At 43.6% G+C, this 25,419-nt stretch overlaps 1 protein-coding gene across 3 annotated transcripts in view; it reads right to left on the bottom strand.

Annotated features, from left to right (window-relative positions):
* Positions 1-25,419, bottom strand: part of pik3c2a (phosphatidylinositol-4-phosphate 3-kinase, catalytic subunit type 2 alpha) — an 82,262-nt gene that overhangs the window by 13,471 nt on the left and 43,372 nt on the right. For all 3 annotated transcript variants that reach the window (XR_008810411.1, XM_056282634.1, XM_056282635.1), the window contains exons 19-25: positions 22,087-22,267; positions 21,769-21,873; positions 20,382-20,474; positions 19,710-19,839; positions 10,772-10,908; positions 6,010-6,179; positions 5,263-5,419 (exon numbers count right to left, since the gene is read on the bottom strand). Coding sequence is in view for 2 of the 3 variants with exons in the window: in XM_056282634.1 (XP_056138609.1) it covers positions 5,263-5,419; positions 6,010-6,179; positions 10,772-10,908; positions 19,710-19,839; positions 20,382-20,474; positions 21,769-21,873; positions 22,087-22,267 (973 nt within the window). In the remaining variant the exon portion in view is untranslated. The remainder of the gene's footprint in view (positions 1-5,262; positions 5,420-6,009; positions 6,180-10,771; positions 10,909-19,709; positions 19,840-20,381; positions 20,475-21,768; positions 21,874-22,086; positions 22,268-25,419) is intronic.

Below are 25,419 nucleotides of genomic sequence, written 5' to 3'. Positions count from 1 at the left end.
ACTGACATGAACTACTAAATATGTCAGTTTCTACAGTTGTGCTTGACCCCCTTAATTATGGTGTACACCGTCATTTGGTGTTTTAAAAAAAAGTATGTATGTAAGAAAGAAAGCCACTTTATTTTGTCATTGTACATGTTACATTGAAATTTGTCTTCTGCATTTAAACCGTCCTATTGTATAGGAGTAATGGGCAACTGTAGCACCTGGGGATCAACTCCAGTTCTTCTTTCCATTGCCTTGGTCAGGGGCACAGACAGGAGTATTAACCCTAACATGCATGTCTTTTTGATGGTGGGAGGAAACCGGAGCACCCGCAGGAAACCCATGCAGACACTGGGAGAACATGCAAACTCAACACAGAAAGGACCTGGGATGGCCTGGAGTTCAAACCCAGGACCTTCTTGTTGTCAGGCAACAGTGCTAATCACTGGGTCACCGTGCTGCCCATATACACTCACTGGCCACTTTATTAGGTACACCTTGCTAGTACCGGGTTGGACCCCCTTTTGCCTTCAGAACTGCCTTAATCCTTCGTGGCATAGATTCAACAAGGTACTGGAAACATTCCTCAGAGAGTTTGGTCCATATTGACATGATAGCATCACGCAGTTGCTGCAGATTTGTCGGCTGCACATCCATGATACGAATCTCCCGGTCCACCACATCCCAAAGGTGCTGTATTGGATTGAGATCTGGTGACTGTGGAGGCCATTTGAGTACAGTGAACTCATTGTCATGTTCAAGAAACCAATCTGAGATGATTCGAGCTTTATGACATGGCGCGTTATCCTGCTGGAAGTAGCCATCAGAAGATGGGAACACTGTGGTCATAAAGGGATGGACAAGGTCAGCAACAATACTCAGGTAGGCTGTGGCGTTGACACGATGCTCAATTGGTACTAAGGGGCCCAAAGTGTGCCAAGAAAATATCCCCCACACCATTAGACCACCACCACCAGCCTGAACCGTTGATACAAGGCAGGATGGATCCATGCTTTCATGTTGTTGACGCCAAATTCTGACCCTACCATCCGAATGTCGCAGCAGAAATCGAGACTCATCAGACCAGGCAACGTTTTTCCAATCTTCTATTGTCCAATTTTGGTGAGCCTGTGCGAATTGTAGCCTCAGTTTCCTGTTCTTAGCTGACAGGAGTGGCACCCGGTGTGGTCTTCTGCTGCTGTAGCCCATCTGCCTCAAGGTTCAACGTGTTGTGCGTTCAGAGATGCTCTTCTGCATACCTCGGTTGTAATGAGTGGTTATTTGAGTTACTGTTGCCTTTCTATCAGCTCGAACCAGTCTGGCCATTCTCCTCTGACCTCTGGCATCAACAAGGCATTTTCGCCCACAGAATTGCCGCTCACTGGATATTTTCTCTTTTTCGGACCATTCTCTGTAAACCCTAGAGATGGTTGTGCGTGAAAATCCCAGTAGATCAGCAGTTTCTGAAATACTCAGACCAGCCCGTCTGGCACCAAAAACCATGCCACGTTCAAAGTCACTTAAATCACCTTTCTTCCCCATTCTGATGCTCGGTTTGAACTGCAGCAGATCGTCTTGACCACGTCTACATGCCTAAATGCATTGAGTTGCTGCCATGTGACTGGCTGATTAGAAATTTGCGTTAACGAGCAGTTGGACAGGTGTGCCTAATAAAGTGGCCGGTGAGTGTATATCATCATCACCACTATCATCGGCAGTCACTCTAAGCAAGTATGACTGTCCTCTCCATTGGGTTGTCTACTTGTGGGTCTTAAGATGGCTGTAGAGGCCGATCTACGATCTCCATACTTTGGTGCAGTGTGGACAGGGGAAACTGGTGGTGGTTGTGCCTTTTTCTCTCTCTCCTTGCGGTGCTGTCACTTTTCTCTGTGGCACAGTGGAGTTCCATTTCATTATGTGCAGCTCCTTCCTGAACGGATTTCTTCCAGGAGCGCCTATCCAGTACAATGTGTTCCCAGTTGCTCGATGTGATGCTGAATTTCTTCAGACTGGTTTTGATATTGTCCTTGAAACATTCTTTTGCCCCACCAGGAGCTTGCTGACCTTCCTTCAGCTGGGAGTACAGGATCTGTTTGGGGAGACGTGTGTTGGACATGCGGATGACATGGCCTGTCCATCGGAGTTGGTGCTGCATTATTGTGGTGGTGATGCTATTCATGTTGGCTTCTTCCAGAATGCTGATGTTGGTGTGTCTGATCTTCCAGCATGTCCTCAGGAACTTTCGTAAGGATCTTTGGTGGTATTGTTCCAGGGCTCTCAAGCACCTGCTGTAGGTGGTCCATGACTCTGCTCCATACAGCAGGGTGGGGGAAACAACAGTTCTGTAGACCGGGAGTTTTGTTTGGGCCTTTACGTCTCGGTCTCCAAAGACTCTTTTCCTGAGTGCCACTGGCACAACTCAGGTGACCTCAGACTCGACGTCAGCTTTTGAGGAGAGAAGGCTGCCGAGGTAGAAGAAGTGATCTAACGTTCAATAATTTTGTTGTCCACTTTTATGGTGGGCTGGGTAGATGGCCGGTTGAGTGGAGGTTAATATAGGACCTGGGTCTTCTTGATGTTTAATGCTAGACCTAGGGCTTTGTATGCCTTGGCAAAGGCATTCAGAATGTCCTGGAGGTCTTCTGCGGCGTGTGCTTCGATGCCGTTATCTGCATACTGAAGCTCCATGATGGTGGTGTTGCAGACTTTGCTCTTGGCCTTGACCCTACTAAGGTTGAAGAGCCTGCCATCAGTTCTGTATAGCATTGGGATCCCCCATGGCAGCTCTTTGCCAGTGAGGTGGAGTATGGCAGCAATAAAGATGGCAAATAGGGTGGATGTGATGATGCATCCCTGTTTGACCCCTGTTTCCACAGTGAAGGGCTCTGACTTAGAGCTGCTGTTACTGAGCACTGTGACAGACATGCCGTCATGTAGAAGCCTCAATATTCTGACGTATTTGTCAGGGCAGCCATATCGCGATAGTATGGCTCCACAGAGCCTGGTGGTCTACTGAATCAAAGGCCTTTGTCAGGTCTATGAAAGCCATGTACAAAGGCTGCCTTTGTTCACGGTATTTTTCCTGGAGTTGGCATGCTGTAAATATCATGTCTACTGTACTTCTGGATGGGCGGAAACTACACTGAGATTCTGGGAATACTTCCTCAACCAGTGGTAGCAGTCAGCTTGCGAGGACGTGAGCAAGGGCTTTGCCTGTTGTTGACAGGAGTGAGATGCCCCTGTAGTTTCCACATACTGCCTTGTCCCTTTTCTTAGATTATTTTTCCGCCTTTTTAAAAAAAAAAATTAGATAGCGATAGTCAAGCGAGACAGGGAAGGCAGGAGAGAGAGAGGGGATGACATGCAGCAAAGGGCCCGGGCTGGATTTAACCCAGGCTGCTGTGGTAAGGACTCAGCCTTATGTGGTACGCGCCTTATCAGGTGAGCCACCGGGGTGCCCCACCTTGTCCCCTTTCTTGAATATGGCCACTATTAGAGCATCCCTGAGCTCTAAGGAACGTTGTTTTTTTTCCCTGACCTTGAGGAGGTGGGTGTGGATGTGGTACAGGAGCTCTGGTCCACCTTCTTTTAAGATCTCAGCTGGGATATCATCTGGACTGGCGGCCTAGTTGTTCTTAAGGGCCTTGATGGCCCCTTGAACCTCTGTCATGGTGGGAGGTTCCCCAATGTCTTCTCTGATGGGACTCTGGGGGAATGTGGCTGGCAATGTCTGGTTCAGCTGTGCTGTTGTGATTGAGGAGTTCCTGGAAGTGCTCTTTCCATCAAGCGTTAATGGATGTTCTATGTCTAACCGAAAAGTATTTTATCATTTGCAAAACAGAAATGTTTACATTGAATAACAGGAATAAATTGGCCAGCAGTTGCAGACATAGAAAAAGCATCTATTTTGTAATTATAAATAGATAATGCCATTAACCTTGTATGCAACCCCTATCTCCCCCTCCTCCTCTTACCGGACGGTTAGCGATCACATGTATTTTAATGTAGGCACCTCCCCCTTCCCCCATTGGATGTTGTGCACGGGATGTGCATGATGAGGCAGTTAATATGTTATGTTCTTTGCCATGTAGCTCTATTGACAGCTGATGATTGCTTATGGCATGAAACAGGCTTGTACTGTCCATTGAAGAATTACTTGAATCACGGGATTATTTTGCTCCTTGTTTGTTGAGCACTTTCCCTACCGTTGAGTGTTTCATTTAACGAAGTTATATTTTTTTTTTCTTTTTTTACACCACATGATGAATGAAAACCTGCTTAATAAGAAATTGGACATTATGGTGACCTTCCCTTTAGAAGGGAAGTTCTTATGGCAAAATATTGCCATAAGAAAAACAGTGTGCCACTTCATCTACCACCAATGGGCAGGGAAAGTCCTTTATACAGCTTTAAATAAAATAACAGTAAAATATTCCATCAATTTCATCACACATAGGGTTCAGTGAAAACAATAATTAAGAAATTTGATAATTTGTTCATTTTTAGAAATACAATTTTCTTTTGCATTAAGTTTTATTTTATTCTTATTATATTTATTGTTCAGTTCAGATGTTTTAAAAATACAGCTGGAATTTATTTAAATCCCAATGCCCCAGTGCAGTGACCGTGACACTGTGCTGTAGGAGATGCCGTCCTTCGGATGAGATGTTAAACCGAGGTCCTGACTCACTGTGGTAATAAAAGATCCCATGGCATTTATCGCAAAGAGTAGGGGGGTCCCCTGGTGTTCTGGAAAAATTCCCAACCTGGCTCTCTCCATCTGGCCACCTAATCATCCCCCCATGTAATTCACTCAATGATTCTTCCCTCTCCACCTTAAGCTGATGTGTGGTGAGCGATCTGGTACAAAATGGCTGCCGTGCATCATACAGGTGGGTGCTACACATTGGTGGTGGTTGAGGTGAGTTTGCTCCCTTCACTGTGAAGTGCTTTGGGTGTCTAAATAAAGTGCCATATACATGTAATCTACTATGTCATTTTTAATTGCTGAAATGCATGTTGTGAATATCAGCAATATCTCTTAGTATCTGTTATTCACTGTAGACGTTCCAAACTTTGTACCCAAGGGTTTGCTGATAAAAATGGCAACAAGGAGAGGACCTGCACGGTGTGTGACTATGTCATGGAGTATATGTGTGTATGTGAACTTATTCTTACGAGCATGAATATGTTTGTGTGTATGAACATATGTGCATTTATGTGTCCATATTTGCAAATGTGTGTTTGGATACGTGTGTATGTGTTTGTTAGACTCACCAGTGAAAGCAGGTTGAGGAAGAGTCCAGAGTGTTTGCGAATCAGATTGTATGCCTGAGAACACAGGTCTACAAACAGCTGGAAGCGGCTGGTTGGCCGCTCACCTCCATTGATGACATACGCCATGTCAGAAGTCAGAACAAACGGAGCCCGGTCCCTGAAAGAGAGTAGGAGAGGGAGAGGGGGGGTGGAGAAGTTTTAAGATTACTTAAAATGTACTTTATTGATCTCCGTGGGGAAATTCACCCTCTACATTTAACCTGTCCCAATACACACACTGGAAGCAGTGGGCAGCCGTGTAGCTAGGAGCAGTGGGCAGCCACCGTGCAGCGCCCAGGGACCAACTCCAGTTCTTCTTGCCATGCCTCGGTCAAGTCCGCAGACAGGAGTATTAACCTAACGTTAATCTAACATGCATGTCTGTAATGAAGAATTTACACGCTGAGTTTAGGATAAATGGTTGCCAGTTCAAATCCCATGAAAATGTAATGGCAAAAGACAAAAAAATAAAAATAAATAAATGGAAATACCTTCAGGCTACGTTTTCCTTAATGAGCCATGATATTGCAGTATTGCATACAAATGTCTGATCGAAGATAATCACTGCATTATGAATTCAAGGACACAAGGGATCCTTTACATTTGCAGACTTTCTACTTTCTTGAATGGTTTAAGAAATGCTTGTGGTGTTCCAATGATCTGTGCATATACTAGCATGTAATACAACTACGGATTGGTGAGCCTCACCTTTTGAAGCTGCCAAACATCTGGGCATGGCCGAGGAACTTGCCAAAGTCAATGTGGAACATGTGGCCGGTGGAGCGGAGCATGATGTTGTCATTGTGCCGATCACAGATGCCCAGCACATAAGTTGCTACACAACACCCGGCGCATGAATAGATGAAGTTCTCTGATGCCTAGTGAGAGGAGAGGAGAGAGAAAGAGAAGAGAGAGAGAGAGAGAGAGAGAGAGAGAGAGAGAGAGAGAGAGAGAGAGAGAGAGAGAGAGAGAGAGAGAATGTTGAATTTAAAACAGCTCTTTATTAAAAAGGAAAACAAAATGTAACAATTACACGACTTTTGACAATATCAAGTCACTCCTTTACCTTAGCACATCCAAAAAAGGAGTTAGTCTCCCTTTTTTTAAATTGTAAAACAAGTTTAGTTTTAACAAGAAAGACTTTAACATGACATCTTTTTAACAATATGAACAAAGTCACTCCTTCACAATAATCTGGCCAATAAAAACATAATTTTCCATCACAGAACTGATTCACATATCAATTGAGAGAGAGAGAGAGAACTTAAACTATTTGAATCAAATTGTCAACTTACAAAGAAGTGCTTAACATACCTCTTTAACATGCCCAAAAATATCATTCAACAACAGCTCAAAACATAAAACAAAAAAACAAAAGCCCACTGAGGCAAATTGTAATTTGTGATATTGGGCTATACAAATAAAATTAAATTGGTTTGATTTGATTTGATTTGATAAGACCCCTTTTATCTGAGCTCTGCAGCAAAAATCAGCTCATCCTCTATGGTTGAACAGAGCACCCCTCTATAACACCAAATGGTTATGAATTTGTCAAGATCCTTTGTTGCTCTGTAATAAATAAAATCTAACCTTATCCTGGCCTTGACCATCCTGGTAAACAAGAGTTCAACATCACATTCTACAGACTCTTCAATTATTTTTTTCCAGCTTACATAAATAGCCATTTATGCCTGTCCCGCAATGAAATTTAAGAGTTGGCATTTATATTTTAAACATTGGCTATATTTAAAACCAAGAATAAAATTCTGTTGGTAAAAACTTTCTCCAGATGATCTAAATAAATTTTCTAATAGCACAAACAGGAGTGTAAGCCTCACACATTCTAAAAAACAATGGAAAACTGTTTCTCTCTGGGCACAATAGGGGCAGTTGTCATTCACACTAGGTAAATAGACTGCTTTTTATATAGCGCTTTTCTAGTCTACCGACCACTCAAAGCGCTTTACAGTGTATGGCTCACATTCACACACACATTCATACACTGATGGTGAAGGCTGCCATGCAAGGCGCCAACCTGCTCATCAGGAGCAGTTAAGGGTTCAGTGTCTTGCTCAAGGACACTTCGACACGCTCTCCACAGGAACCGGGGATCGAACCAGCGACCTTCTGATTACTAGATGACCCGCTCTACCTTCTGACCCATGCCGCCCCACTAGGGTTTAACACAGAAATAAAAGCATTGACAGTCTCTATGCCATGCAAGACCCTCCACTGCAGATCACTAGCTTTTTTTCATTAATGGTGGTTTATATAAAACCCTCCACATTGGCTTCGCATTCTCTCCCAAGCCCAGCTGGGTTCTCCAGGGTGTATCAGTCTGACCACTCAGTTTTTCCTTATTCAGGATTTTAACCATCATAATATACATGGCTTTACCTTTAAGTGAATTCAGAACCAAGTTAAAAATATTTCCCAAATCAAAAAACGGCCCCGTGCAATTTTTCAGATCAGGAACTATTTTTAAAACAGGAAATTGATCTTCAATATTGGGATGAATGAAACCACTGCAGTATGATGTTAAAAGTTCTCCTTCTTCTTCTGTGAGGTGACTGTTCCACTTACATAGCACCCGACTAATGAGGCGTGTAGATTTCCCTCCCAGGTGAGATGCTAGTGCAGCAACATTGTCCAGATTGGGCCCAGCCAGCTCCATCACCTGACCCAATTGACAACCTTTGCCCGGCAGAACAGTTTTGACACAGTGGGTCCTATGTTGTGGGTCATGTCCATACGCCCACCATACACCACTGGTTATTTTAGAAGCCAGCTCAGAGAGTCAGAACAGCTTATTCTCTCCTTCTTGAACATATTCCATACTCTTATGAGCGCACAATAAAAACTAGGCATTCCGTTGAGGTTTGAGTTGTTAAGATCCATTAAAAACAAAGGCAAGTTTATTCCGAGTCCACAGAAATGTTGAAGTATTGCACAGGCTACTGGTCTCCACACTAAGTCTTTAGGCCCCTGCTGGCCAGATGGATCAGTCCTTGACTCCCTTCATCCTTAGCCCACTCTGAGGAATCCAGTGCAATTTGTCCCAGAAAAAGTTCACCAGTACAGCCTGAATCTTGGCCAGGAGGTTGGTTGGAGGATCAATGCATGTTAATTGTGTTGCCATAGAGTTGATGACACCAGGTTGTTGATTACTAATGTGACCCCTATATGACATTTTTGTAAAATCCATTTCCACAGGGTGTCCAGGTGGCGTGGCGGTCTATTCCATTACCTACCAACACAGGGATCGGCGGCTCAAATCCCTGTGCTACCTCCGGCTTGGTCGGGCATCCCTATTGACACAATTGACCATGTCTGCGGGTGGGAAGCCGGATGTGGGTATGTGTGCTGGTTGCTGCACTAGCGCCTCCTCTGGTCGGTCAGGGTGCCTGTTCAGGGGGGAGGGGGAACTGGGGGGGGGGGGAATAGTGTGATCCTCCCACACACTATGTCCCCCTGGCAAAACTCCTCACTGTCGGGTGAAAAGAAGCGGCTGGCGACTCCACATGTATCAGAGGAGGCATGTGGTAGTCTGCAGCCCTCCCCGGATTGGCAGAGGGGCAGGATCAGAGATTGGGATGGCTCAGAAGAGTGGGGTAATTGGCCGGATACAATTGGGGAGAAAAGGGGGGGGGATAAAAAAAATCCCATTTCCACTTCTTATGATGCCCTTCTACTTTTTCTAAAACATTCTCTCAATTCTTATTTAAAAAAGATGAATTCCCCACAAACACCCCCCGATATTTCATCCCTCCCCTTTTCCATGTCAACCCCCCAGGTAACATGAGCTTACCATTCAATTCGTCTCCTACCATCAGTGACTCACTTTTCCCCCGGTTTACCCAAGCTGATGATATTTGATCAAACTTCACATTTTTTACTAAAACATCAACATCCCTTTGGTCCTTTACAAAAATAGCTACATCATCGGCATAGGCAGAGAGTTTAAAAGTTGCGCTGCAACCAGCAAAAGCAACTCACTGTTAATTTTAAGTACACTATCAATGTCACTGTACAAAAGCTTGCTCTTAGCTATAAAACCTGGGCTGAAACCAAAAGCTTTCATAGTTTGCAACAAGTGCTGTTTATAAACTCTATATTCTGTCAAGATAAATACCCAATAGCGATATTAATGCATTACATATGTTAGTATGTCTGTTAAGAAACGACTGACAACAAAATTAACATTTTAACAACTTTAATACTATTTTTCAAGCAATTTAAAATGGCCGCAGTCCAACGCCTGTAAATACGGCAATGTCTTGGTGGTAGTCATGGTGACCAGGTCTGTGCCCCCCCACAAAGTTATTAAACTTGGAAAATCCAAAATGGTCATAATGACCATCTTGGTCATCCTAGATCCAAATCCTCCACATTATTTTTCAAAATCATAAAACCTTGTCTCCTACGGGACGTAACGTATTTCAAGTGAGGAGACTGGCAACTCGAAGAGACCATTTTTATCAGGAACACTAGCTGTCTATATCTTGCAAGCTCCTTCTCCAAAGCTAAATTTCTCATGAACGAGTTAGCATTTGAAATGGTGATTCTCTTGGCTAGATTAACCAACAGCAGAATGATAGTAAATGTGTCCTTAATCACCACACCACTTTCCACAACCTGTTTGACTTTATCAACACTATCAAGAAAAATAACTACAGCACTGCTCATTCTGGATGCAGATCGCATGCTTTCATATCCCACATGTTCTCCTACCGCCAAGCAGCACTCCTCCACTGAGCATTTGACCACTGGAACCACTTTAATTGCATGCCGGTGTGTCAATTTTTCAAACCCTATTCCTATGCCTCCTACAGTGGGCATAGTTTGGTAGCACTGCTACCAAACTAAAGAAAACAACTCCAACCGACAAAAAGCACATGAAAATGACAAGACAGACAGAAAAAAGTTCAAGTTTTAGAAACTCACTCACACCAAAGCAACACGCTGCTACTACTCCAAGAGAGAGCGCGAGAGTGAGAGTGAGAGAGAGAGATACCATTTTGGTGTTTGTGGCTCTGCAATAATTGGGAGATAGTTTTGTGGAGCAAAATCACTTATGTCAAAATCAACTCTCCTATTTGGGTACATGAGAGCACAGTCAGAACAAGCATGAAGTCATGAAGTCATAGAAGTATACTGCTATTCATTTGGGTTGGCAACATGACTAAGTGTTTCAGTGTGGCTTTCTGAATGTTGTTTGGAGTGAGGAGTTGGTTTTCAGCCTGGCTGAATGTGTATGTGTGTGTGCCCTCTTATACTGGTCAGGGCTATACTTATGTAACTACCTGGTTGTGCGTGTAGCGGTGATATGGGTTTGTGTGCATCTGTGCATGTGTACTTCTCATTCAGGATTGTTTGTCTGTTTGTGTTGTTTTGTGTCTACTGTATGTGTGTGGTGGTTTGTCTGTCTGTGTGTTGTAGTTTGTCTGGCTATACATGCTTGTATTTGTACCTTCTCATACTCATCCTCAGCAGGGTTGTACTTGCGGAGCCACTCAGCCAGGGGTTTGTCTTTAAAGGAGCCAGTGACTCCATACTCTACCTGGATCTTCCTCAAAGTCTCAGAGGATGGCACCAGCTCCACCATGCCTGGAGGACACACCGAGTAACACAATGACATTTGGTGATTGCTCGAAGAAGAATGCATACATGTTAAGTATGAGTGGACCTAATATGGATGGAACCCCAAACCCTGGAGGTGACAGTCCCATGATCCACCCATTTAGCTCACAAAAGCACCTATAACTCAGGGAGTGCTGGTGCCATGCTCTACCAATTGAGCAACACAAAAATGCAAACTTATCTAATATTCCAATCTTAAAAAAATCAGTTCAGTGGTGGGATAGGCAAGGCTCAGCGTTTTCGGTTTTTACTGATTTTTACCGAAAATTACCCAGATTTTTTTAAAAGGAGCAGATCGGTTTAAACTGATTTTTATCCGGGTTTTATGTTTCCATGGATCCAAAAGTTGTTCCTGCTCATGTGAGGTTATGTAACAGTGTCCTCTTGTGGTGAAATTCAGCATGCTGGATGGCTTTGAAAAATAAAAACTGAAAACGTTGAGCCTTGGGGATAGGTTCTAACTTACTACCAAGGGTGATGGTAACTATAGATTTACACCATTTTGTTCAAACAGTTTTTGAAAATTTTAGCTATGACATATCAGCTTTATTAAGACAAAATCTACAGTAAAGAGAAATGAGGGTTTGATGAGAAAAAAAACATGTGACTAAGTCCAGAAGTCATAGAGCAGGGGTGTCAAACTCAATTTCACTAACACCGGGATCAGACTATGGGATAGGCAAGGCTCAGCGTTTTCGGTTTTTACTGATTTTCACCGAAAATTACCCAGATTTTTTTAAAAGGAGCAGATCGCTTTAAACTGATTTTTATCCGGATTTTATGTTTCCATGGATCCAAAAGTTGTTCCTGTTCATGCGAGGTTATGTAACAGTGTCCTCTTGTGGTGAAATTCCGCATACTGGATGGCTTTGAAAAATAAAAACTGAAAACGCTGAGCCTTGGGGATAGGTTCTAACTTACTACCAAGGGTGATGGTAACTATAGATTTACACCATTTTGTTCAAACAGTTTTTGAAAATTTTAGCTATGACATATCAGCTTTATTAAGACAAAATATACAGTAAAGAGAAATGAGGGTTTGATGAGAAAAAAAACATGTGACTAAGTCCAGAAGTCATAGAGCAGGGGTGTCAAACTCAATTTCACTAACACCGGGATCAGACTACATGATATTTTTGTCTTTCACAATGGTCACCATGTCAGTTTAGGCAATCATAGTACCATACATTCTTGCTACGTCTTGGCCGGGAGACTGGCAACACTACAAGTATGACCCTGACCAATCATCGTATGCTGTCTTTCATGACCTTGTGCGAGTTCATAGGTCGCCAGGGAGTAGGGTCAAGAAATTGTCATCATGGCTACAGAAGCTCTATGTGTGATGCTGGCGGTCTTGTGTTCCGAAAAGAAAAATAAAAGAAAGAAAAAAATGATTGTGGACGTTGTTGCGGCTAGTGCTACTGGGGAATGATAACCTAGCATAGCTTAACCAGCTACTCACCAGGTTGCTGAAGTGCCTCCACTATTTCTCGCCAACATTTAGCCTATCTTTTTTGACTCTGTCATGGTCCTCCCTTGAGGGCACCTCAAAAAGGCAGGGGTACTGTTGCCACTGCTCAACGAATCTTTCCTCAGTTTCGCCTTTCCACCTGACAGCAGCATCACTCTTTCTCTTTGCCATGTTTACATATATGTGCACCAGAGAGCACTCTATCATCCTATTGGTCAACGTCAAGGAACACATTGTAGGTAGAAGTTGTCAGACTAAGGAGGCAAATACAAAAAAATCTGACATGCTAGACTTTTCATCAGGGTATCAAGGAGCGTCCTAGATGCCACATCGCTGTTCTTCGATTATGTCACTCTACACAGGGTAATGAAGCCCGTTCGTCATAATCTGGCTCGACACTGGAAATTTGTCGGCAACGACAAAATCGTATCAAAAGAATCCATGTAGTCTGATCCTGGCATAAGGGCCACATTGGGAAATGAGAATCACATTGAGGGCTCGACTTAGTTTAGTGACATGCTTTTATTTAAGCAAAAAAATAGAAATAAAATATCTTTGATTATATTGTTGCATGTTACATATAGCCTTCTCACATACAATTTGGTCCACATAAAGCCCTAAAAAAAGTCAACAAAAAACGTTGCTTAGCCATCATACCATTTAGTCAAGCAAAATAATGTACTCTGATTAAATTTTACATATAGGCTACCATACAGTCAACTCACAACAATCTGTTTCACAGGCCTGAATATGACAACTCAATGGTTGTGTGGGGCATTTGATAGAAAATAAAAGTAAAAGATCTTTAATCACATAGTTTACATGTCCCATACATCCTAGCCTTCTGGCATGCAACTGGCTGCACATAAAACCCTAAAAATCCCAAATAAACTTTGCAGTCAAGCAAAACTCACATGCAGCCTATTTCACAGACCTAAATATAACACATTAATGTTGGCATCCTATTTAGCCACATAGATTGGCCTATTTCCAGCCACCTGACATCTTTTCTTTTGATGCAAGTTCATCAATTCTTGGTTTAAAGTCCTCAGCTGTAACAATTTTCAGAATGAAGGCAAGTCTGTGAGGCGGGATCTGTGAGAGGATTTGTTGCTCTTCATCACAGAACTTTTGACCACACAAGTAAGTGCTCCTGAAAATGCTCAGGACATGAAGGCGGAGCTGTGGCATCATGTTTGGGACGAATGGTGCTAACTTGCCTGCCCAAACAGAGTCAAACTTGGCCTTCAGTGTGCCATTGCACCGCAATTTTATCAGTTCTAATTGTAAGTGCCCTGGAGCGCTGTACACATCAACTGCAAATGGATTTGTAAAAAGCTCAAAACCTGAATTTCTGAGTCTCACAGCTGACAAATCTACCAAATTCTGCTTTGAGTGTCTCTCTCTATTAGGAAAGCAGTGATGAGCGTGTTTACCACTGATTGACAGGTTGGAAATTGAACATAATTTAACTGCAGCATTTAGTTCTGCCACAACTCAGCCACTGAGGATGCAGAAGCCAGTGCATTTTTAGTGCCGGTCCCAAGCCTGGATAAATGGGGAGGATTGCATCAGGAAGGGCATCTGACATAAAACCTTTGCCAGATCAAATATGGGGATCATAAATCAGATTTCAATACTGGATTGGTCGATGCCCGGGTTACCAACAACCGCCACTGGTACTGTTGTTGGCCAGCAGGGTGCCGGTGGAAACTATGCTACTGTTGGGTGAAGGAGAAGGAGAGGGGGAAGGCATGTCCAGAGGCAGTGGGAGAGGAGAGGAAGGGTAAGAGTGTGAAGGTGAGAGTCAGAACTTTGAATGTTGGCACTATGACTGGTAAAGGAAGAGAGCTGGCTGATGTGATGAAGAGAAGGAAGGTAGATATACTGTGTGCAAGAGACCATGTGGAAGGGGCGTAAGGCCAGGAACATAGGTGGTGGGTTCAAACTCTTCTACCATGGTGTGGATGGGAGGAGAATTAAGGTGGGGGTAATTCTGAAGAGTATGTCAAGAGTTTGTTGGAGGTGAAGAGAGAGTTGGACAGGGTGATGAGTATGAAGCTGGAAATCGAAGGTGTGATGAGGAATGTTATCAGCGCATATACCCCACAAGTTAGGTGTGAGATGGAAGAAGAAGAATTCTGGAGTGAGTTAGATGAAGTGGTGGAGAGTGTATCCAGGGAGGAGAGCGTTCTGATTGGAGTGGACTTCAATGGGCATATTGAAGAGAACAGAGATGATGAGGAGGTGATGGGCAGGTATGGTATCAAGGAGAGGAATTTGGAAGGACGGATGGCTGTGGATTTTGCGAAAAGGAATGAAGTGGCTGTGGTGAATACATATTTTGAGAAGAGGGAGAAACAGGGTGATGCATGAGAGTGGAGGAAGGTGCACACAGGCGGATTATATCTTATGCAGGAGGCGTGATCTGAAAGGGATTGGAGACTGCAAGGTGGTGACAGGGGAAAATGTAGCTAGGCAGCATTGGATGGTGGTCGGTAGGATGACTTTGGAGATCAAAAAGAGGAAGAGAATGAAGGCAGAGCCAAGGATCAAATGGTGGAAGTTGAAGAAGGAAAATGTTGTGTGGAATTAAGGGAGGAGTTAAGGCAGGCACTGCATGGTAGTGAATTGTTGCCAGATGGCTGGGCAACCACTGCAGAAATAGTAAGGGGGACAGCTAGGAAGGTACTTGGTGTGTCATCTGGACAGAGAAAGGAAGACAAGGAGACTTGGTGGTGGAATGAGGAAGTACAGCAAAGTATATAAAGGAAGAGGTTGGCAAAAAAGAAGTGTGATAGTCAGAGAGATGAAGAAAGTAGACAGAAATACAAAGAGAGGTGGTGTAAATGAAGAGAGAAGTGGCGAAGGCAAAGGAAAAGGCATATGGTGAGTTGTATGAGAGGTTCTACACTAAGGAAAGAGAAAAGGACTTGTACCGATTGGCTAGACAGAAGGACCGAGATGGGAAGGATGTGCAGCAGGTTAGGGCGATGAAGGCTAGAGATGGAAATGTGCTGACAAGCGAGGAGAGCGTGTTGAGAAGGTGAAAAGAATACTTTGTGGGGCTGATGAATGAAGAAAACAAGAGAGAGAGAGGTTTCATGATGTGGGGATAGTGAATCAGGAAGTGCGGTGGATTAGCAAGGAGGAAGTGAGGGCAGCTATGATGAGAATGAAGAGTGGAAAGGCAGTTGGTCCAGATGACATACCTGTGGAGGCATGGAGATGTTTAGGAGAGATGGCAGTGCAGTTTTTATTGTTTAACACAATCTTGGAAATTGAGAGGATGCCTGAGGAGTGGAGAAGAAGTATACTGGCACCGATTTTCTTTTTTGGATTTTTTTCTCCCTTTCCCTCCCCAATTTTATCCGTCCAATTACCACACCCTTCTGAGCTACCCCAGTCACTGCTCCACCCCCTCTGCTGATCCAGAGAGGGCTGCAGACTACCACATGTCTCCTCCAATATATGTGGAGTCACCAGCCGCTTCTTTCCACCTGACTGTGAGGAGTTTTGCCAGGAGGACGTAGCACGTGGGAGGATCACACTATTCCCCCCAGTTCCCCCTCCCCCCTGAACAGGCGCCCCGACTGAGCAGAGGAGGCGCCAGTGCAGCGACCAGGACACATACCTACATCCGGCTTCCTAACCGCAGACACGGCCAATTGTGTCTGTAGGGACACCTGACCAAGCCGGAGGTAACACGGGGATTCGATCCAGAGATCCCCATGTTGGTAGGCAACGGAATAGACCGCCACACTACCCGGATGCCCCGTTACAGATTTTCAAGAATTAGGGTGATGTGCAGAGCTGTAGTAACTACAGAGGTATAAAGTTTATCAGTCACAGCATGAAGATTTGGGAAAGAGTAGTGCAAGCTAGGTTAAGAGGAGAGGTGATAATTAGAGAGCAGCAGTATGGCTCATGCCACAAAAGAGCACTACAGATGCGACGTTTGCCTTGAGAATGTTGATGGAGCGGTATAGAGAAGGCCAGAAGGAGTTACATTGCGTCTTTGTGGATTTAGAGAAAGCGTATGACAGGGTGGCGAGAGAGGAAGTGTGGTATTGTATGAGGAACTCGGGCGAGGCAGACAAGTATGTAAGAGTGATGCAGGATATGTATCAGGCCAATATGACAGTGGTGAAGTGCACGGTAGTAATGACGGATGGGTTCAAAGTGGAGGTGGGATTACATCAAGGATTGGCTCTGAGCCCTTTCATGTTTGCAATGGTGATAGACAGGTTGACGGACAAGATCAGGCAGGAGTCTCCGTGGACTATGATGTTCACGGATGACATTGTGATCTGTAGCGAGAATAGCATGCATGCTGAGGAGAGCCTGGAGAGGTAGGGGTATGCACTGGAGAGAACAGGAATTAAAGTCAGCAGGAGTAAGACAAAATACATATGTGTGAATGAGAGGGAGGACAGTGGAATGGTGAGGATGCAAGGAGGCGACGAAGGCGTATAAGTTTAAATACTTGGGGTCAACTGTTCAAAGTAATGGGGAGTGTAGAAGAGAGGTGAAGAAGAGAGTGCAGGCAGGGTGGAGTGGGTGGAGAAGAATGTCAGGACTGATTTGCAACAGAAGGGTACCAGCAAGAGTTAAAGGGAAGGTTTACAAGATGGTAGTGAGACAAGCTATGCTGTATGGTTTGGAGATGGTGGCACTTACAAAAAGACAGGAGGTGGAGGTGGAGGTGGCAGAGTTGAAGATGCTAAGATTTTTGTTGAGAGTGATGAAGAAGGACAGGATTAAGAACAAGTACAGTGGTGCTTGAAAGTTTGTGAACACTTAAGAATTTTCTAAATTTCTACATAAATATGACCTAAAACATCATCAGATTTTCACACGAGTCCGAAAAGTAGATAAAGAGAACCCAATTAAACAAACGAGACAAAAATATTATACTTGATCATTTATTTATTGAGGAAAATGATCCAACATTACATATTTGTGAGTGGCAAAAGCACGTGAACCTCTAGGATTAGCAGTTAATTTGAAGGTGAAATTAGAGTTAGGTGTTTTCAATCAATGGGATGACAATCAGGTGTGAGTAGGCGCCCTGTTTTATTTAAAGAACAGGGATCTGTCAAAGTCTGATCTTCACAACACATGTTTGTGGAAGTGTATCATTGCAAGAACAGAGATTTCTGAGGACCTCAGAAAAAGCCTTGTTGATGCTCATCAGGCTGGAAAAGGTTACAAAACCATCTCTAAAGAGTTTAGACTCCACCAATCCACAGTCAGACAGACTGTGTACAAATGGAGAAAATTCAAGACCATTGTTACCCTCCCCACGAGTGGTTGACCATAAAAGATCACTCCAAGAGCAAGGCATGCAATAGTCGGCCAGGTCACAAAGGAACCCAGGGTAACTTCTAAGCAACTAAAGGCCTCTCAAACATTTCTAATGTTAATGTTCATGAGTCCACCATCAGCAGAACACTGAACAACAATGATGTGCATGGCAGGGTTACAAGGAGAAAGCCACTGCTCTCCAAAAAGAACATTGCTGCCCATCTGCAGTTTGCTAAAGATCACATGAAGAAGCCAGGAGGCTATTGGAAAAATGTTTTGTGGACAGATGAGACCAAAATAGAACTTCTTGGTTTAAATGAGAAGCGCTATATTTGGAGAAAGGAAAACACTGCATTCCAGCATAAGAGCCTTATCCCATCTGTGAAACATGTTGGTGGTAGTATCATGGTTTGGGCCTGTTTTGCTACATCTGGGCCAGGACGGCTTGCCATCATTGATGGAACAATGAATTCTGAATTATACCAGCGAATTCTTAAGGAAAATGTCAGGACATCTGTCCGTGAACTGAATCTCAAGAGAACGTGGGTCATGCAGCAAGACAACGACCCTAAGCACACAAGTCGTTCTACCAAAGAATGGTTAAAGAAGAATAAAGTTAAAGTTTTGGAATGGCCAAGTCAAAGTTCTGACCTTAGTGGAAGGACCTGAAGCAAGCAGTTCATGTGAGGAAACCCACCAAAATCCCAGAGTTGAAGCTGTTTTGTACGGAGGAATGGGCTAAAATTCCTCCAAGATGATGTGCAGGACTGATCAAGAGTTACTAGAAATGTTTAGTTGCAGTTATTGCTGCACAAGGCGGGGGGGGGGGTCACACCAGATACTGAAAGCAAAGGTTCACATACTTTTGCCACTCATAGATATGTAATATTGGATAATTTTCCTCAATAAATAAATGACCAAGTATAATATTTTTGTCTCATTTGTTTAATTGGGATCTCTTTATCTAATTTTAGGACTTGTGTGAAAATCTGATGATGTTTTAGGTCATATTTATGTAGAAATATAGAAAATTCTAAAGGGTTCACAAACTTTCAAGCGCCACTGTATATTAGAGGGACAGCTCAGGTTGGATGGTTAGGAGACAAAGCAAGAGAGGAGAGATTGAGATGGCTTGTACATGTGTGGAGGAGAGATGCTGGGTATATTGGGAGAAGGATGCTGAACATGGAGCTGCCAGGCAAGAGGAAAAGAGGAAGGCCAAAAGGAGGTTTATGGATATAGTGAGAGAGGACATGCAGGTGTGGCTGGCATGACAGGGGAAGATGCAGAGGACAGGAAGAGATTGAAATGGATGATCCACTGTGGCAACCCCTAACAGGAGCAGCGAAACGTAGTTGTAGTAGTAGATTTGGTGATACAGTTTTTTTTTCTAAAGGCTTTCACTGCATCATGCATATCCGTGATCAGGTGTTTGCATCCCTGCAGACAGCGCACTCATCCGTTTGGTTTGGTGTGTGTACAGGGCATGTGTCACTGTGCAGACCACAGCTATAACTAGGTGGGCCAAAATGTGTTGAGAATCTCAATCACTATGATAGCTGGATCAAAATTTGCGAGGGGCTGGATTTGGCCCATGGTCCTTGAGTTTGACACATACTATAGAGAATCAGGAGTGACACAACTGATCAACAGGGCTCACCTTGTTTCTGTGTGTGTGTGTGTGTGTGTGTGTATGCGTGTTTGAATAGGCACAGGAGCAGACCTGGGATCTGAACCAGACCGTGAACTGTTTTAACAGACAGAGGCTGTGTTTAAGACTTGTTTACCCGGTCAAAGGAAGGCAGACAGCATACCAGGCTTAATGGTGCATTTTGTTTACACACAATTAAGTGTTGTTCTTTACTGTCTTTCTCACACTAGGACCAAGTGTTGCTACAATAAATTCTCAAAGTGTAGGTAGTGTCCCTGTCTTTGCCAGATGAGCTGCATTTGGAAAATGATATGTATGTGTGTTTGTGCATAGAATTACCTTTGTCCTTGCCAGTAGAAATACATTTGAAGTTCACAATGCGGAGGTCCAGGCCCTCCTGGAGCCAGATGCGGTCCATGATGCGAATCATCTGCAGAGCTAGCATGTCCTGTCTCAGGTCCTCCCCCACCTGAGACAGACAGACACACACCACACACAAAGTAAACATGCGAAACGACACGGAGACACATTTTCATAGATGTACACATACTCAGGCATGTAGATAAATAAATAAATACATTAACAGATATGCTGTAAAAAACAATGTACAATTACACACACCTGAGCTTGCATATTAGCAAAATTACAACACCAGATAACACATTTGACGTTATCTGTCATATTCTACTTCTGCCATCAGGGGGCACAGTGTCAGTTCAGAACCATGTAAAATGAGACGACTGACAAGCATGAGGTAATCACAACTCCAGCGTGAAGTAAAGGAGGGTGGCAACACGAGAATAAAAGACGAGATATTATTTGATAAACTGCTTGAAAAATGCTTGCTTTGTGCAGTTGTATTTCCAACATTCTGTTTATGTTCACTTATGTATGTGCATATTTACATGCATCGGTAAACGTGGAAATGATGTTTTACTCAAGGACACTTCAGTAGGATGAATGCTTGCTGAGTGCCACCCTGCTGCCCTGTGTGTGCATGCATAGGTTTACCTTAAACATGACATTGATCTCCTCTCCCAGTGGATCAGCATTGACCAGGGCTAGTTTTAAGGGCACTGCATTGGAGCTGAAGAAAGAACAGGCCTGTATACACAAATAGACAGAGTGGGTGAAGATACCATTTTCTCACTTGAACAAACCCATGTGTGAGTCATATCTGTGTGGCAATGAGAAAAAAAAAATCTTTGAGACGAAGAACAAGGAATATTCATCACTGCCACTTCCAAATCACAAGATGCCCCATTATTTTCTTTTACAAAAGGGAAAATGGTCAAGGCCACTACTTCTATTCTTGCCTAATCTACACCTGCTAATTTCACCTGTTAGTTAGCCTCTCTGGATGATGACGTATTAATGAGTGAAATCAGCTGGTGTTACGTTTAGTTGGGATGGAAACCTGCATACACTCGCTCCCAAATTGCAGATGGTTGGAAAACACCAATCTCGATGGCCTCTCACGAAGGACCAAATTAGTTTCCACTTGTAAATCAACTCGCAACGAGGCTCTTCCTCCTCCTTTCATACCGATCACGGACATGCCCCAACAAATAAACACACACAGAAACACACAAAACTAACTTCCTGTTTTTAATTACACTCACTTCCTGCACGATTTCATTTCCTGCAATAGAACTATTCAAGTTTAGCTTAATGTGTGACTTAACGGATATAAAAGCTAATTTTACATATTTTGTTTTGGTTGCCATCTAGATTATTTCATAAAGTCCATTTGTCTCTTAGCTCATAAACACGGCAAATTTACATAATTTCAGAAAAGATTTGTCAGTTTACACATTATAGTCAGCTGCAATGATCCCAAACAAGGTCCACCAGTTTGGTCATCATTTAACCAAATGCTCTGAACAGTGTGACATTTGAGCTTTACATGGATTCGCAGTATTTGAGCCAGGGACATAGAAATACACTTCCGCCATTTAAACATTCTGCTAACCTCAACATCCTGATCTCAAATGTTTTCAATAAGCATCATTCAACTAGTGAATGATGCGAATCACCAATAAGCTCCTTCCTCAGATAAGGAAATATTTTCGTTATTACTTCCCTAACCTGGCAGTGTTTGTATTTGATGACACTGTTGTACCAACCATGGATCCTAATATTGCACATCCAGTATGCCATTAATAGCTTACTGACTTTAAAAATTAACAGGAAACAGATGATTTTTGTGATGGAAGAATTTCTGCTTTTCCCAGTAGACTTCTAATATCTTGACCATGATGAAACCATGATGTTAATGATGCATTGTTACTTTTTAATGCAATAAATACAATTTCATTTTTAAAAGTATGGTGATGAGCTGCAAATACTTCTTGTTACTGTACAGCAAAGTCTTTGTGTGTGTGTGAGTGTGTGTTACCTTGATGTTGAGCTCCTTTGCCACCAGGCTGGGGCTGAGGGGCAAACGGCAGCTGTTCCTTTGGAAGAAGTTTTGAACATTCTCCAGACCCTCCTGCAGGGCTACCTGGGGAGCAACACACATGCGCGTGCACACATGCACACATGCACGCACACGCACACACACACACACACACACACACACACACACACACACACACACACACACACACACACACAGAGTCTAAGTACACTGCTGTCCAGGTAGTCTAAGTAAACTGCTGAGTGTTGCCAAGTTAAACTGTACTGTACAGGTCCTAATCTACCCTCTGTTACTGACCTGTCGGGTGGAGCCTCCAGCCTGTCTGACCCTCTCGGCGACTGCTCCCAGCAGAGTTACCAGGCGTGTCTGCTTGTCAAGCTCTGCCCTCAGCCTTGCCCCGCACAGACACAACAGAGCTCCCAGGACCTGCTCATAACGCCGGCCCCACGCGGGGTCCTGTACTGCGTCCCTCAACAGCCTGCAGTAATGTGCAGTAAAAAGTTCCCACAACACAGAACCAATTGCACATGCTGTTAGGTTAGTTTTTTTTAATGTAATATTTAAAGGGTAAATAAACACTGAGTTACAAAGGGCAGAAAACCTCTGCAGGAGTTTTCCATCAGCTGTCACAGACAAAACACCTGCCATGGCATCACTGACTTGACTGACCATGAAGTGCAACATGCTAGACGTTTTCAACCCACAGAGATCAGTGCAGCAGGTTTTTTTCCAGCCCTATTTCCGCCATTGTTGATTTACCCTTTAAAATGATAATAATCAGACTCCGTCCATGCTTGACTTGTCATCATATAATGTAGCTGGATTAATACAAGCAATGATACATAACTCGTTTATCTGTATTGTCAACACCAAGCAAAAAACTTTCATTCACTAATTATATTAGCTGGACTGCAACACAATGAAACGTTTTGCAAAGTTAACATTCTCAAATGGTGCTTATAATTACATTTGACAAACTTAGCTAATGTTACTAAAAGCTGGACGCATTGCCCGCGTTAGCGGAACCCAATTCAAAACCAAGCTACAGGACGTCACTGATAAACTGCCCAAAAATTCATAAACCCCTGATATTTCACATGTAAATACTGAAGAATATTGACTTTCAATCACCCACTTTATCTCTGCACTGTAATCTGTGCAGCGCTCTTCGACGAACGGGTTCTCCTTTGCAGTAGCTAAACCATTTCAACTGTCTTCGGTCAAACTTATGTCAATATAATTCAACATTTCTTGCACATGTTTCATAATAAAGGCCTATCTGCTATCTACGTTTTCATCCAAATGGCAAGCAAAGTTTAGGCAAACTTTTAAAAAAGGCAAATAATTTAGATATAGCAAGGTACATTTCCACTAGCTTGTTTTAAGGGAATAAACAATCTCCCTGTGACTATATCAACAAAAATAATCAAAATGAACCAAGGACTACGATGATATCCACTGAATGAATTCAAAAAGTATGTCCCTATCATTCTTTATTGCGTAATCTCTACATCACCTTCTGTACCTTTAACAACAGCTAAACTCAGGCAGCTTTGTCAGGCCAAAGAGGAAGTCCACAGGGGTGGGGATAGGATCCGGTATAACAAAGCCAGAAATACACTCACAAAGGAGATCAGCGTGGCAAAAACGTGCTACTCTGAAAAGTTTCAAAACAGGTTTTCTGCCAACAACCCATCATCAGTCTGGAAAGGTCTCAAAGACATTACCAACTACAGGAGACCCCCCCCCCCACACACACACACACACACACTGCAGGGAACATCAACTGACTGACAACCTCACTGGGCTTTACTGCAGATTTGAAAAGCAAACTTTCACACCCGTCACCCTATCCCGCCACAATACACAACCAACTACACCCCCTGCTAGCCCCTCTCCCCTTCCCATCGAACCCCCACCTGCAATCAGGATCTTTGTTGAGGACGTGTGCCAGCTCTTCCAGAGACACAAGACCAGGAAGGCACTGGGTCCGGTTGGCATGTCACCCTCCTGTCTTAAAGCCTGTGCTGATCAGCTGGCTTCCATTTTCACACTGATCTTCAACAGATCACTGGAGCTGTGTGACGTCCCCTCCTGCCTCAAGAGCTCCACTATCATCCCGGTCCCCATTAATCCCGTATCACAGGATTAAATGACTACAGGCCCATTGCCCTAACGTCTGTGGTCATGATATCCTTTGACAGACTGGGGTTAGCCCACCTGAAGGAAATCACAGGCCCCCTGCTTGACCCCCTGCAGTTTGCCTACTGAGGAATCCCACAACACCCCCCCCCACCATAGTCAACAGCACAGTGTCTATGGTGAAAACCTACAGATTTCTGGGTTCCACAATCTCCCAGGACCTAAGGTGGGCATCCAACATAGACACAATCATCAAATAGGTTCAACAGAGGATGTACTTTCTCCACCAGCTCAAGAAATTCAACCTGCCTCAGGAACCGTTGATTCAGTTTTACAATGCAATAATCCAGTCTGTCCTCTACACATCCATCTCTTTCTGGTTTGGTTCAGCCACCAAACAGGACAGGGACAGACTACAATGGTCAGTTAGGTCTGCAGAGAAAATCAATGGTGCCAACCAGCCCTCTATCCAGGACTTATACACCTCCAGACTCAGGAAATGGGCAGGCAACATCACTGCAGACCCATCACACCCTGGTCACAACCCGTTCCAACTCCTCCTGTCTGGTAGGCGCTACAGAGCACTGTACCCCAAAACAACCAGATATAAAAACAGTTTCTTTCCGCAGACTGTCATTTAAATGAACGCTTAATATTGTCAAATAAACCCAACCATTTTGTATATACTGTACTGTACATTGTACATAGACTGGTATGCTCTGTCATGTCCATCTACCTCAGGCATGTATGTAAGTAACCTGCTAACATCCATTTCAGCATCTCAGATATATTCTCTGCATCACTGCACTTTATCACCTCTTATTTCACCTGAATAAGTCAATCCTTGTGTATATATCTGAAGATTGTTGTGTTGTCGTGCTGTTATTCTATGTTAAGTACCCTGAGAGAGCCACGAAACCGGAGTCAAATTCCACGTATATGCAAACCTACATGGCCAATAAAAATGATTCTGATCTTCCAACTCAAGCAGGATAAAACATTTGTTGCAATACTCTACTACTACTACTTTCAGCTGCTCCCATTAGGGGTCGCCACAGCAGATCATCTGTTTCCATCTCTTCCTGTTCTCTGTATCTTCCTCTGTCACACAAACTGCATCTCCTCGTTCACCACATCCATAAACCTCCTATTTGGCCTTCCTCTTTTCCTGTTCTCCAGCAGCTCCATATTCAGCATCCTTCTCCCAATTTACCCAGCATCTCTCCTCCACATGTGTCCAAAACCATCTCAATCTTGCCTCTCTCGCTTTGTCTCCAAACTGTCCAACCTGAGTGGACCCTCTAATACAATAATTCCTAATCCTGTCCTTCTTCATCACTCCCAAGGAAAATCTTAGCATCTTCAACTCTGCAACCTCCAGCTCCGTCTCCTGTCTTTTCATCAGTGCCACTGTCTCCAAACCATATAACATAGCTGGTCTCACTACCATCTTGTAAACCTTCCCTTTAACTCTTGCTGGTACCCTTC

This window comes from Lampris incognitus, chromosome 6 (genome assembly GCF_029633865.1).
Source record: "Lampris incognitus isolate fLamInc1 chromosome 6, fLamInc1.hap2, whole genome shotgun sequence".
NCBI classification, from domain to species: Eukaryota; Metazoa; Chordata; class Actinopteri; order Lampriformes; family Lampridae; genus Lampris; species Lampris incognitus.
This window is presented reverse-complemented; position numbering and strand designations above follow the sequence as displayed.